This window comes from Ailuropoda melanoleuca, chromosome 10 (assembly GCF_002007445.2).
Source record: "Ailuropoda melanoleuca isolate Jingjing chromosome 10, ASM200744v2, whole genome shotgun sequence".
NCBI classification, from domain to species: Eukaryota; Metazoa; Chordata; class Mammalia; order Carnivora; family Ursidae; genus Ailuropoda; species Ailuropoda melanoleuca.
In genome coordinates, this window is record NC_048227.1 from 66,178,657 (window position 1) to 66,193,403 (window position 14,747).

Below are 14,747 nucleotides of genomic sequence, written 5' to 3' on the forward strand. Positions count from 1 at the left end.
TTGTAGATCTTGGATACCAGTCTTTTATCTGTAGTGTCCTTTGCAAATATATTCTCCCATTCCGTGGGCTTCCTCTTAGTTTTTTTAACTGCTTCCTTGGCTGTGCAGAAGCTTTTTATCTTGATGAAGTCCCACAAGTTCATTTTATCTTTTGTGTCTCTTGCCTTTGGAGATGTGTCATGAAAANATGTGTCATGAAAAAGGTTGCTTTGGCCGATGTCGTAGAGGTTGCTGCCTATGTTCTCCTCTAGGATTTTGATGGATTCCTATCTCACATCGAGGTCTTTCATGCATTTGGAGTTTATCTTTGTGTATGGTGTGAGAGAGTGGTTAAGTTTCATTCTTTTGCATGTAGCTGTCCAATTTTCCCAGCACCATTCATTGAAGAGACTGTCTTTTTTCCACTGGATGTTTTTTCCTGCTTTATCAAAGATTAGTTGCCCAAAGACAACTGGACCCAAGGGTCCATTTCTGGGTTCTCTGTTCTGTTCCATTGGTCTATGTGTCTGTTTTTGTGCCAGTACCATGCTGTCTTTGTGATCACAGCTTTGTAGTACAGCTCGAAATCCGGCATTGTGATGCCCCCAGCTTTGTTTTTCCTTTTCAGCAGTTCCTTGGCGATTCGGGGCCTTTTCTGGTTCTGAATATCTCATTTTTAAAAAATAGTGAGGGAACTGGCCGTACCAGAGCAGAGACTTAGCATTATAGCATTAGATGGAACAGTGTGGGTGTTATGGGGAGAGCCCTCGTGTGCAGTCAAAATGTGCATATAACTTGACTCCCCAAAAACTTAACTACTAATAGCCTACTTTTGGCTGGAAGCCTAACTGAATTGCAGTTAATACAATTTTGTGTGTTGTATGTATTATATACTGTATTCTTACAATAAAGTCAGCTGGAGAAAAAGTGTTATTAAGGGGCGCCTGGGTGGCACAGCGGTTAAGCATCTGCCTTTGGCTCAGGGCGTGATCCCGGCGTTATGGGATCGAGCCCCACATCAGGCTCCTCCGCTATGAGCCTGCTTCTTCCTCTCCCACTCCCCCTGCTTGTGTTCCCTCTCTCGCTGGCTGTCTCTATCTCTGTCGAATAAATAAATAAAATCTTTAAAAAAAAAAAAAGAAAGTGTTATTAAGAAAATTATAGTGAAGAGAAAATACATTTATAGTACTATACTGCATTTATCGAAAAATATCTGGGTGTAAGTGGACCCATGCAGTTCAAACCCATGTTGTTCAAGGGTGACCTCTGTAAGGTGAAAACAGATAATTTGGGAGTATTGATTTTGGGCAGGCTTTAAATACCAGCACAAAGAATATATATAACAGTTTAGACAGGAACTAGGAAACCACCGAGCCTGTGTACTAGAGTAGATTGGATTTGGGAAAGGATGAGGTAGAGAGACAAGTGAAAAGGCCATACCTATGATTTAGGGAATCACACAGTGATGAGAATGAAATTGCTTATTTAGAACAGAGTTGGCCAAACTTTTTGTATGAAGCACGAGGTGGTAACTGTTTTCAGGTAAATATGTGGGCCATATGGTCTCAAAACTACTCCTGTCTGTTGCAGCTATTCAACATGGGTAGTGTAGCTAAGCGGCCAAAGACAGTACGTAAACAAATGTGTGCAACTGTTGCAGTAAAACAGTATTCACAAAAACAGGTGGCAGGCTCGTGGGCTGTATTTGCTGACCCCTGATTTGATTTGATTTGATTTATTTTGTTTTAAAGATTTTATTTATTTATTTGGCAGAGAGTGTACGCACACAAGCAGCGGGAGCAGCAGAGGGAGGGGGAGAAGCGGGCTCCCCACTGAGCAGACTAGAAAGTGAAGAGAACATTGATTTTTGAAGAGAAAATGTTGAATTCAAGGATGATTTTGAGACCATAGTCTATTTAGTGGAAACACAGGAGAGCAGATGAAGATGTAGGATAATTGGTCCGTGGATGAGAAGTCAAGGCAAAAAATGGATATTGGGAGATTGACAGTACCTAGGAAGTAGTAAGAGTTGAACCTGTGGGAATAGAGGAACGGTCTCAAGTGTATGTGGAAGAGCACAGTACCAAGGGATCTTTTGGTCTTTAAAGAAGTGCTTCAAGTTCGGGGGCGGGCCAGGGAAAAGGTTTGTCAAATCAAAAGGCAGAAAAGAACACATAGTGTGGTAGAGTCAGAAAGAGCTGTAGATCATATGGTCCTACCTCCTTGTTTTGTAGGTGAGGAGAAGGGAGAAGAGACATTGCTCTTATTATTGCTTGTAACAAAGTGGAATTAGAACCCACATCTCCGTACTCCGGGTTTCCGTATGAGGGGTGTGTGTTTTTCTCATTTCTTTTTCTCCAGGGGTTTTCTTAGTTTGATGTCAGGTGCCTTTTAGGTTGGGCTCCAGGAAAGGTAGCAGTGATCTGTGGTGAGGTTGAACATATCACTGCAGTAGAGTGAATAAGATAAAAGGTTGAGGGCAGAGGTTATTCAGAAATAAGGAAATGGAGGGAAAGGAGACTTTTTTCAGAATTTTGGGCATTTAAAGGAAGGGAAAAAATTATAAGTCAATTGTATTTCAGTAAAGCTAGGGAGGGGAAAAGGAAGGATAAAGAAAGCATGGCTATGAGTACCACAGGGTCGGGCCAGAAGTTCATTCATGGTAGGTTTACTCAGTCTTTTTTTTGTGGTGCATGTGACTGGAACTCTGAATGTGGCTTGTACTTTGACCAGGTGTTTGGCTCTGGTACAGTTTGGAATTTCCAAAGCCTCATAATAAAGCTGTATAAATTAGAGAATTGTTTGTGTTAATTATTGAAAATTATATTAAGTTTTTAAAATACTTGAAGGGGAACCCTCTGGCTGTACGTTCATGCTGCCTTTAAAGTGTTTGATGTCACATGACACTGTAATTGCCTCCTCGAGCAATTAGAACTGGCAGAGAGAAATATTCATTCATTGGTTGCTCACCACATGGCTTTAACATGCAGTCGTAGGAGGGTGCTGTGCCCTTCTGCCAGTGCTAAGCCTGGCTTTCATAGACCGTTCAAGTAGTACTGGCTTTACTCTGACACAAAAGAGATTGTGTGGTTTTGGTTTTTTTTTTTTTAGATTTTATTTATGTATTTGAGAGAGAGAGAGAGAGAGAAAACGAGCAAGGAGAGGGGCAGAAGGAGAAGCAGACTCTCAGCGGGGCTTGATCCCAGGACTCCAGGATCGTGACCTGAGCCACACTGGTGCCCACCAGAAAGGAGTTCTTAAAGTGAATTTGAGTGAGATTCTTTATAAATAGAGCTCCAGTTTTGTATTAATTAAGACGTAGGCCTTAATATAGGTGCTGAATCTCTGTCTCACTACAAGTTGCTCTTCCCTCTTTATGGAAAGAAAAAGAGATTGTCTTTTACTTAGACTGTTTCACAGTGAGTTTAGCAGTCATTTAATAGAAAAGGTTTGACCTACTCCTTGCTTATAATTTACTTTCTTCTGTCCGTAACCTCTTTTGGGTTATTATCCTTCTGGTTCCCCCTCCAAATCACAGCATATCGTTTAATTGCCTTTTTTCCTCTGTGCTTTCTTTTCAGCTCTTTGCCTTCCCACCTGAACATCAGTTATGAGGACTTTTTCTCTGCCCTTCATCAATATGCAGCCTGTGAACAACGTCTGGGAAAGTAGTGATCCCTGGTTGTGTAATTTGATTTCAGGCTTTTGGAGAAAAGGACCCAAGTGACTCTGATGTTTACAAAGCGCCTATGAAACCCTGTACACACCTAGTTCATAATCCTCATAATTTATCAACAAACACAAAAAAGTGTCTTACTTGAGAGTAAGAGTATGTGTGAGTATGAGTGCGTGCGTGTGTGTGTGTGTCTGTGTGTATGGAAATAAATTTATAAAAGGGGGAAGTATTGGAGAAGGAAAGACGTGGGCCTGCAGTTTAAAAATAGCAGCAATGTTTTAGAAGTTGAAATTTCAGATTTCAAGGTTTCAGCCTCCACTACTTCCCTGTTTTTGTGGGGAGCAGAGGGGTGACTAGAGCTATTTGATTGTTGTTTTGGGGGGAAGGGAATAATTTTTGTTCAGTCTTTCCTAGTGACCAAATTTAATTTTTAAGAATAATATATTGACTTATTAAATGGAACCGTTTTGAGTTTGAGGGATCTCCAGAGGAATGGAGTTCTGTGTTGGTCACATGTTAAAAGCTTAATCAACTTTGTAGCAGAGGACATACCTACGTTCGGATATCCGTCCATTTCCATCTCATTGTAGTTGAACAGTGTGACTTGCGAGTGGTGTTCTGGTGTCTGTGTTCTGGACTGTGAAGATCATCTGAAAAAGAACTCTCACTACATTGCAATGCAGAATTTTAAAAATTTAAATACTATATTAGACAGTCAAAAAAAGGTGAAAAGGTGATAATCTTAAAAGTGAAGCTGGAAAATATCCTAAAATAGGAAAGAAAGTGATTTCCTTTTTTGTTTGGTGGGCAGTGTGTACCCAAAGTTGGTTTAAAAAATATTTCCATTAACTATTTTTATTTAAAATAAGCACTTGAGGGACGTTATCAAGGCAGCTCTTTTCTTCAGAAGTAGTAACCTGTTCCTCTTTGGAATAGCACATTTTGGGCCATGTTAGTACCCAGGATTTTTACTCATTTTACTCAGTAAGTCCGGACGGTGACTTTGCCTAAAAGATCTTTAAGTGAGATTGAGGCCTGTGTAGGTAATAAAATATCACCAAAGTCTACAAAAGTAATTAAAATTAATTTTACATGTTCTCTTTCATGACAGAGAATAGCACTGGTTCTGTTATTTTTTAAATGAATAAATGATTTTTCGATAGGTGTTTAATATTTCTTCCCTCATTGCTGATCTTTGGACAGAAACCATTCTTTATATTTGATGGACTGTTTTCAGAAAAATCTTAAGTGTACAATAGTTGTCTAAAACTGTATGTTTAGAATGGAGTAGCTTAAATACCAGGACTCAGAAGTCTGAAAAATAGCAAAGAACACTGGGTTTGGAAAGTGAGGTCTGAAGTTGCTTGTCATATTCTGAAGCTATGAAGAATAAATGTTTCCACTTTGGATTACAAAACCCCATTTATGGTTTTAAAAAATTACACTTGAAATAAAATGATTAAACTAAATTTTGGTCCATTGACATTACTTTGCACTTCATAGTCCTTTGTACATTTTAAGACTTTTTTTTTAAAGTCTTAATTTATTGCTGAAAGTTTTGTGTGAAACTGTAGCATATCTCTGAACTTTACTAGACCATTTCTGATTTCTGTTCCCCATACTGTGATCCATGTTCTATTGAGGCTTTTTTGCCTTAGTTTGAGACTGAATTTATGTCTTTTATAAACACGATATGTGTCTTTTATAAACATTCTGGAATATGTATGGCTTTAATGAATTAAATTTAATGGGCCTGATTGAAGTGAAGGGATTTAATATTTGTTAAAATGAAGTTAGTCAACAAATTACCCACTGGGATATAGCCAAAGCTGCTAAAAGTTTAATGGTTGAGTCTTTACACTTTTCTCCTTCCATTTCATAGCAATGTATTTAGTATTACACATCAAAGTAAATCTATAACCTGTGACCTGAGTCTATTACAGCCCTAGGAAGAGACCCTTAAAACAAGTTGCTAAGGATTCTGAATTCAGATACAGGCATTCCAGATCCTTTTCCTCATGAATTTAACTGCTGATATCAATCTCCACAACTTGAATGGCATTGGTCATTCTGTAATTCCTGCCAAAATCATCACAAGTTATGCATCATCAGGGCTCTGCACTCCCAAGAAGAGCTGATAACCTTAAAGAGAACTGTTGTTGGTTTTTATGTGTGCTCAACATGTTTGTCTTTACATCGTTTCTTCTTGACACTCCCCACAATGGAAAAATCAAATTAAACCGACTATAAGGATGGCAGCTTGGAGCATAGCAAACACTATGGAATTCCATTCCCAATTCTGGTTGTATTCTGTTTCTTAAAAACTGATTACTGTTATAACGAAGTTTGAAAGCTGCTTTTGATGTGAATAGCAAAATTCTGGTATATTGGGGCTAAGGCTTAAGAATACTTGTCTCTGAGAGAAAGGTATTACGATGTTGATGAACAGTGCCAAATACACTGTGCGTATCTACAATTTAATCTTTGAATGTCTGTTACTTGATTAGCTCCCTCCTCCTGCGTGATGGTACCCTGCATAGAGTCAAATCCTTGTGATGTTTTGTATGGCTGTAGACTTTGGGAACATGTAAATAATGTGTAAAGCAAGTTTTTATGATTGAGGAATCAAATTTATTGAATTTTATTATTGAAAGTTGAAACTTAACATGTATGAACAAAAACAATAAAAGAATATACTCTTTTCATGGACTATAGTATTATGTGAATGCTACATTTATTCTAAACATTTAGGGCCTGCAGAAATATACTGAGAAACTCATAAATAGATAGCAATACTGTTTTGGGGGGGTTTTTTGGATGGTATGTTCTTGATTGAAATATATTCTCATTTTTACCAGGTTAAACATTTGTAACCTTAATGGTATTTGCTTCTTGTTAGATAACAGCAAGATAAAATTCAGCTCTGCCATTGCTAGAGTTGTCAAAATTCCACAATAAAAATCTAAATTGATTTTTATTGAATATGGAATACCAAATTAAAAATGTATATGTGTACTCTTTTAAGAAATTTGACAGTCCTTGTTAAGCTAGAAAATAGAAAGGTAAGAACCCTGGTTTGTCTTACATTGCATAGAATATTTGCTTGCTATGTTTCTAATTACAAGACAGCTGACTTCTATGCATAATTTTTATCTGAATCAGGATTTTCAAAGGGTACATTTTAACTTTGGTTAATAAGAAATGCATTTAACAAAAACTAGGAAGAGTTCAGTGTAGTTTGAAATAAAACCCAGGAAATAAGATTAATGCCAGCAGTTGTCCAAGAATCCTACTTGATAGACCATAAACTGTGATAAAATTGGTGGGAAAAGGGGGTACAAAAAAGATTTTTCTTACGGTTTTAAAAGAAACACACATTAATTGTAGAAAAATAGAAAATTCAGAGAAGCAAAAGTAAAGGAAAATAATCTTTAATACCATCACTCATTGGTTACACTTTTGGTGACAATCCTAGAATTTTTTTGTACTTATATTTGAAAAAAATGAATTCTACTGTAACAGGCTTAATAAAGAGATTCTTTTTAAGCCACAAACTATAAATTGAGAGTCTTGCCTTCTGTTTGTATTTAGTTATTGTGTCTGGAAGTAAACAATTACATGAGCACATGAAAATAAAATGTTTGGAAGAAATTGAAGTCCACATTCAGTTACCCTTAATGAGTATTTAGCCTTGGTCCAAGTTCTTGTTTATACTCCTTTTTTCCCCCTCTGTCTTATAGAGATTCAGGACCTAAAAATAAATTTTAGCATCTGAATTCATATATCCAGATGAATGCAAAAAATAAAAATTAGATAAACTCCCAGATCAGACTATTTGGGTCATCTGCTATTGACCATGTTTGTACTTTCCCATCAGCAGTAGTAATAATTTAAGTTGCTTTAATGAGGACAAGGAAAAAATAACATTGCTTGATTCAGAGAAGGAAAGCCTGAGCTAAATGAAAAGATTTGAATGTAGTTAGTCATTAACAGCATAGTTGTACAGAGTATCTCATATTTCCATTCCGATGAAGATTGACTTCACTGCTACATCTTACAGATTTGGATTGATGAACCCTTTCTTTCTTCCTTTTTTTTTTTAAATATGTATTTTGCGGTGTTATTCCTTGGTAACTGTTACGTATATCTGCCTTAAATTTCTTATTTTTACAAAAAATAGGATGGAGAAGTAAATAGTGGTAATAGTAATCCACTGTTTTCACCAGAGAGGAACCAATATTTTAATTAGATTTCAGATATTTAGAAAATGGGATATCAAGAAAAACGTGGAAGTTACTTAACTGGAGATGTTGACAGCATTTGTCTGGTGCTGGGGTTCTCAGCCGCAGTGACGACACCCCCCAGTGGACATTTGACAACAGCTGGAGACATTTTTGTCTGTCACAAGTAGGGGAATACGACTGGTACCAAGTAGAAAGAGGCCCAGCTAGGGGTGGCGATGCATGTCGTCCAAAAGATGCTATAGCACAATTTTGAACAATTCAAGCTTGCTTAGATGTGAATCTATAAATCATAGTTTAGAGAAATGAAATAAACATTCACTTTTATGTGCATAATTTAAGTGTGTGAAATACATACATTAACTTTTTTCTACTTGTGAGTTCTAGTCATTATTTTCACATTTTCCCTTGATGTTTTGAGACACGAGTTTTCCAAAGCATGTCAGCTTGTTGTCTAAGCTTATTTGAAAGAAAGCAGTGTTTTTTGAAAATGGTAAATGTTTTACCCATGTATGATGTTACAAGAAATCCCATGCTTCAAAGTACCCATTGTATAAACCTCAAGTTAGCAATTTCTTTCCTTCATCCTGCAGGTGGTTGATTTCCACATTAGAACCACTTACATTGTTCTGGAGAATGCTTGTAATATGCCCTATGCTTGTTTTTGAGGTCATATATCCAAGAATAATGACTAAACATTGTTAAATTTCTTTTTTTTAATATATTTTTAAAAGATTTTATTTATTTATTTGACAGAGAGAGGGAACACAAGCAGGGTGAGTGGGAGAGGAAGAAGGTGGCTTCCAGCGGAGGAGACTGATGCGGGACTCGATCCCAGGACTCTGGGATCACGCCCTGAGCCGAAGGCAGACGCTTAACGACTGAGCCAGCCAGGCACCCCTTTTTTTTCTTATTATTTTAAATAATTTATCTGGTAGCCCTTTTTGGTATTCTGAAAGAAATACTGAAGTGGCTTCAATCTAACGTGATCTTCCTAAATATTACGTGTGATTCAAATACGTAATTAGAGTGCTTCTCATGAAGAGACTTTGGTTGGCCTGGAGAAAGATGTCTTTTCTGAGGGACGATTACAGAGAAATAAACCTGCTTACGTGGGATATATATGTGTATGTGAAAACAGTCCTGACTAGTCTGTCACCGACTTTGGAATTTGCAATGCAACACCAATATAAAGCATTCAGATTAACAGGAATGCACAAAACATCTCCAGGCAAATGATTTCATTAAATAATAATTTATGAGTTCCTTGGAAGCAGAGGCTCATCTCCACATAAATATGCAGAATATCTAATTGCTCGCAAAATCGGACCCTATCCGCTGTCCTCTGAGGTCCTCAGCTTATCAGATGGGTAAGGCCAGCCACGATGCTCACAGCATATCATTGGTGATGCTTTTAACTTAAAAGAAAATCGTGGCTTCCCTGCTGCCTACTCCTGTGGGCCCAGGAAAAGAAAAACGAAGTTAAGCGTGCTTTGGAATGTGAGTTTTTGTCACAGGAAGAGAACAGATATCAAGCATAAACTAGTACTACTACTTGATTTCTGAACTGGTGATCATATCCAAGAATTCTCTGTATTTTTTTGATCTAGCCTGTTGTCCAGAAAGATGGACCTAAAACTTGGTGTTAGGCCTGGCATGGGGAGGGGCTTCTCCAGTCTAGGTGTCAACATCACTCCTTTTTGTCTCAAAATCTGTCTTCACCCTGTGTGAGGAAAAGACATTTCTTCTCCGTGTCACAGCTACTGCCACACTGTACCTCTGATACCGTCTCTTCCTCTCTCCAGGACTTGGATTACTGTTTCCTTCCCATTTCCGGTCTCTGCTAAATACGGGGGATTCTCGCCCTGAGTCACACATGTGCTCAGGTTTCCAACCCCTCGAGTGATGGCCTCTCTCTTACCTTCACCACTAACTCTCGTGAAAGCGTGTAACTGCCCGTCTCCTTATTTCCTTGGGATTCCTCATCCCGGTACCCTGCTCCCAGTCCACTTATCAGCGTCTAACACACTATGTGACTTACTACGTTTATTTTTTGTAGCCTGCCTCCCTGTAGGGTGTAAGCTCAGTCGGGGCAGGAATTTTTGTTTGATTTTTATTCACATACCAAGGGCTCAATAAATATTTGCTTAAGGAATGAATATCTACTTTAAAAACAAAATTGTTCTAAGTAGGCTCCCCACCAACGTGGGGCTTAAACACAAGACCCTGAGATCCAGAGTCACACGCTATACGGACTAAGCCAGCCAGGCTCCCCTCTACTGTTTTTTTTTTTTAATTTATTTTTATTTATTTATTTATTTGACAGAGAGAGAGGCAGAGAGAGGGGGAACACAAGCAGGGGGAGTGGGAGAGGGAGAAGCAGGCTCCCAGTGGAGGAGCCTGTCCTGATGTGGGGCTCGATCCCAGAACTCCAGGATCACTCCCTGAGCCGAAGGCAGATGCTTAACGACTGAGCCACACAGGCACCCCTCTACTATTTTTTAAATCTAACTTTTGCCAACCTGCTCTGTTAAAACAATCATCCTGAAAGTTAACGGATGTCAAATCTAATAACTTACTGTTGTATTTTACAATTCTTAAAGTTAAGCTTTTTTTTTTACACATTTCTAGTTTCTGGGATTCTATACTCTCCCACTTACTTGGGGTTTATGCTTCATTTGTTTAAGTTTTGTGCAGTGGCAGTATGACAAAAGGCGGCACTCTGACCCCAGAGACAGGTCAAGATAAGCTACGGTCGTGGGAAGTGGGTACCTAGACGGATCGTTGGGCTGGGGCTGCAGTGTGATAAGCAAAATCACGGTCACTGCACCAGTCTGGAGTAAGACTACCTACTCCAGTGCGGTGGTTGGAGGGATGGGAAAGGATTCCCAGTAGTGGTGTCTGAGCTGTGTAAGAAGTGCTTATTGATGGTAGAGGCAGCCGGGGCAAGTACAACATCTCGGGAAGAACAACAAGGGCAAGTGAGCATGGGAGCCAACAGTTGGTACTGGAATGTAAAGTGAGATAGGAAGTAATGATAGGGAGGCTCCAGAGGGACTCAGTCTTGACTGCCGTGTTTCAAAGCTTGATCCTCTCCTTTCGTAGGTGGTAGGGAGTGAAATGGCCAGAACTGCACCTTGGATCACTCAGGCAGCCGTGGGAAGCAGAGACGTGGGAGGGACGCTACAGACAGAGCACTCTAGGGAAGGAAACCAGTCTTCGAGCTCTTCTCATGTCTACATGTGTTCTTTGAACCATCTCACCTGTTCTCATGGCTTCCACTACCACTTTACATAAATGACTCAGTCTGTATTTCTCCCCACGGTCTCTACGGACTCCCAGGTGCCAGTTCTGCCACATGTTGAACATCTTCACGTGATGTTTTCCAGACACCTTACCTGTCTCACCCAGTCTTCCCTTACACCCCTTGCCCCCGCATACTTCTGAAGTCGGTCTCCCCTAGTTCATCTTAAATCCACCCAGTCATCCTCTCTTCAACATCTCAGAGTCACATTTATAATAACTATTTCTTTCTTCTTTCTTTTTAAAGATTTTTATTTATTTATTTGGGGGAGAGAGAGAGAGGAAGTGCAGGCAGAGGGAGAGGGAGAAGCAGGGTCCCCGCTGAGCAGGGAGCCTCATGTGGGGCTTGATCCCAAAACCCTGGGATCATGACCTGAGCCAAAGGCAGATGCTTAGCCAACTGAGCCACCCAGGCACTCCCGTAATAACTATTTCTTTGCCCCCCCAATTCACTTAATTTTGATCAATTCTTCATTCTCCAAACTTCTGGCTTTTCAGTTTCCATGCTCAAGACTTTTTCTAAATCATTATGTCTGCTCACTAAACTGTTACACTAAACTCCCAATAATTATCCAGCCCTACATCTCCTTTCCTCTGTCTTCTACAGACCAGCTTTGGAAGAATTTCCTAAATCATCGTTTTGCTTTCTTTGTTCCCCAGCTTAAGGCCTCCTATTCTCTGCTCAGTAAGTTCAGCTGCTATACTGCCATTCGAAATTCCTATATATGAGTCCTATAGGAGTCCAGGCATTGTGTCCAGCTATATTTCCTCTTACTTTCTTTAAAAACATCCAATAGTCCAACCATGAGGTACCACTTTCTATCTCATAACAACCTGTAACGACCTCCTACTTCCTTGCATTTGTTCAAATTGCTGCTTTTAATTGGAATGCCTCCCTTCTATTCCAGCCTGTCACAGTGTTTTTCATCTTTCAAAACCCATCTCACCAGTGCTACTTCCTCTGTGATGTCTTGTCCATTTTTTCAAACTAGACACAATCTTGTCCTCATCAGACCACACCCCCCAGAGCATTTTCCTCCTTTTTACTGGACTTACTTTCCAATGATATAGTAATTTTTGTATATACCAATAAATACATCAATAAATATTTTTAATGAATTATAAGTATTTTGCGAACAGAGATTTAATGTTATTTTTCTACTTCTTGCCATATATAATGTGGTGCTTGGCATACAGTAAGAGATCAAAAAACTGTTTAAAATAACTTGATGCCTTGGGATCTCCTGTGGTTATACTACCATGTTCATCTTTCTAAAACATTCTTTTCGGGGCGCCTGGGTGACGCAGTCGTTAAGCATCTGCCTTTGGCTCAGGGCGTGATCCCGGCGTTATGGGATCGAGCCCCACATCAGGCTCCTCTGCTATGAGCCTGCTTCTTCCTCTCCCACTCTCCCTGCTTGTGTTCCCTCTCTCGCTGGCTGTCTCTCTGTCAAATAAATAAATAAATAAAATCTTTAAAAAAAATAAAATGTTCTTTTCATATCACTTTCCTACCCAAAGGCCTTCCTCTAATCTACAACGTGTATATCCAAAATCCTGGATACCTAAGTCCAAGTTCTCTAACTCTTCTGCAAAGTTAATCTATGCATTGATGACACCATCACTGTCTATTGGTGGGCTGGTCTCTTCCTTGTTACCTAAATTAGTCACGGCCAACTTCATGACTGGGATGTCACAACATCTTCTATGCCTGTGCCCTTCCAAATTCTATTCATCTCCAAAGTTGCATCCAACTCAAGTTTTATCTCCATTACATTGTCTTGTCTGACCATTTTAGGCCACTTTTTCTCCTCTTCAGGATGGCTTAGTAGAAATAGGAGGGACTCTGGATCCAGTTAAACCAAAGTTTAAAAACCAACTTTACTGTGTGATTGTGGGCAAGTTACCTAATCTCTATGACACTCTTTTCTTATCTGTACAGTAACAACATAGTGGTCACAAAGTGTGGCTATGGGTTTAAGTGAAACAGTATACCTAATCTATCTAGGTACTTAATTAATACCTGCTAGTTTATCCCCCTTCTTTTTCCAATCTTTCTTGAGAATGGACATTATTGCATTATTGGTCATCTTTTTTTTTTTTTTGAGAGCAAAAACATTTCCCCAAATACTTTCAATAAAAATTTTCAACCTTTAAAAGTGTTGAAAGAATGGTACAACAAACATCCATGTATTCTCCATTTAGATCCAACAATTGCTAAATATTTTCCATGATTCATGTAAATATTTTCCATGATTTATCTATTTATCCATCTTGTGTGTGGATAGATAGATAGATGTATGTATACATACTTACAGTATATGTGTGTGTGTGTGTGTGTGCGTGCCCATGTGTGTGTATTTTTTTTTTTAAAGATTTTTTTAATTTATTTGACAGAGATAGAGACAGCCAGCGAGAGAGGGAACACAAGCAGGGGGAGTGGGAGAGGAAGAAGCAGGCTCATAGCAGAGGAGCCTGATGTGGGGCTCGATCCCATAACGCCGGGATCACGCCCTGAGCTGAAGGCAGATGCTTAACCGCTGTGCCACCCAGGCGCCCCGCCAGCAGATTCTTGAAACTGTGGATAGAACTGAACCCTATATGTACTATGTGCTTTCCTATACATACAAACTTATGATAAAGTTTAATTATAAATTGGGCACAGTAAGAGATTAATAATAATAATAACTAATAATGAAATAGAACAATTATAACAATAATCTGTAATGAAAGTTATGTGAATGTGGTCTCTCTCAAAATCTCATAGACTGACCTTGTGATGATGTAAGATGATAAAATGCCTATATGGTGAGATGAAGTGAGGTCACTACAATGACATAGGCATTGTAATGTGGGGTTAGGCCACCACTAAGTAGTACTAAGTACTTTGTGACCATACCTCAGAACGATGACAGGCTTCCAGATGGTGGGTAACTGCCAGGAACTGAAACTGTGGTAAAATGAAACCATGGATAAACAAGGGCTACTGTACTTACTTTTGCTGAATAATTTGAGAGGAACCTGCAGACGGAAGACACTAGACGCATAAATACTTTGGCAAGTATCTCCTAAGAATAGAAACATTCTCCCACAGAACCGTAATATTCTTCTTATGACTCCCTGACCCATACCCACAAGTCATACTGTCTTGACATATGTACTTTATATTAAGTTTAAAATCATAGAGTGTAATTCCCCCAACTTTGTTCTTTTTTGAGCTCCTTTGGCCATTCTAGACCTTTTGTTTTTTCATATAAAGTTTAGAATCAGCTCTTCAGTTTCTGACAAAAAGTTTCCTGGGATTGTGATTGGAATTGCATTGACTCTACGGATCAATTCGGGAAGAATTCAAATCTTAAAATTTGGGAGACTACCAATCTATGTACATGGCATATCTGTCTATTTATATAGATTTTTGTTAATTTCTGTCTGCAATGTTTTGTGTTTTTTTAAGTGTACAGGTTTGCACATCTATTAGGTCTATTTCTAGATAATGTTTTTTGATATGCTGTGCTTTCGCTAATTTCACTTATTAGTTTACTAGTTGT

General features: G+C 38.9%; 1 protein-coding gene across 6 annotated transcripts in view; it reads left to right on the plus strand.

Annotated features, from left to right (window-relative positions):
• The window catches only part of NUS1 (NUS1 dehydrodolichyl diphosphate synthase subunit), a 44,954-nt gene that overhangs the window by 21,508 nt on the left and 8,699 nt on the right, over positions 1 to 14,747 (plus strand). Inside the window, exon 5 of one of the 6 annotated variants that reach the window (XM_011234785.3) lies at positions 3,561 to 6,364. The exons of the other annotated variants lie outside the window; for them this stretch is intronic. Within the exon in view, the coding sequence (XP_011233087.3) occupies positions 3,561 to 3,651 (91 nt within the window). The 3' untranslated portion in view covers positions 3,652 to 6,364. Of the gene's footprint in view, positions 1 to 3,560; positions 6,365 to 14,747 lie in introns of those variants that run through there. 6 annotated transcript variants of the gene reach the window in all.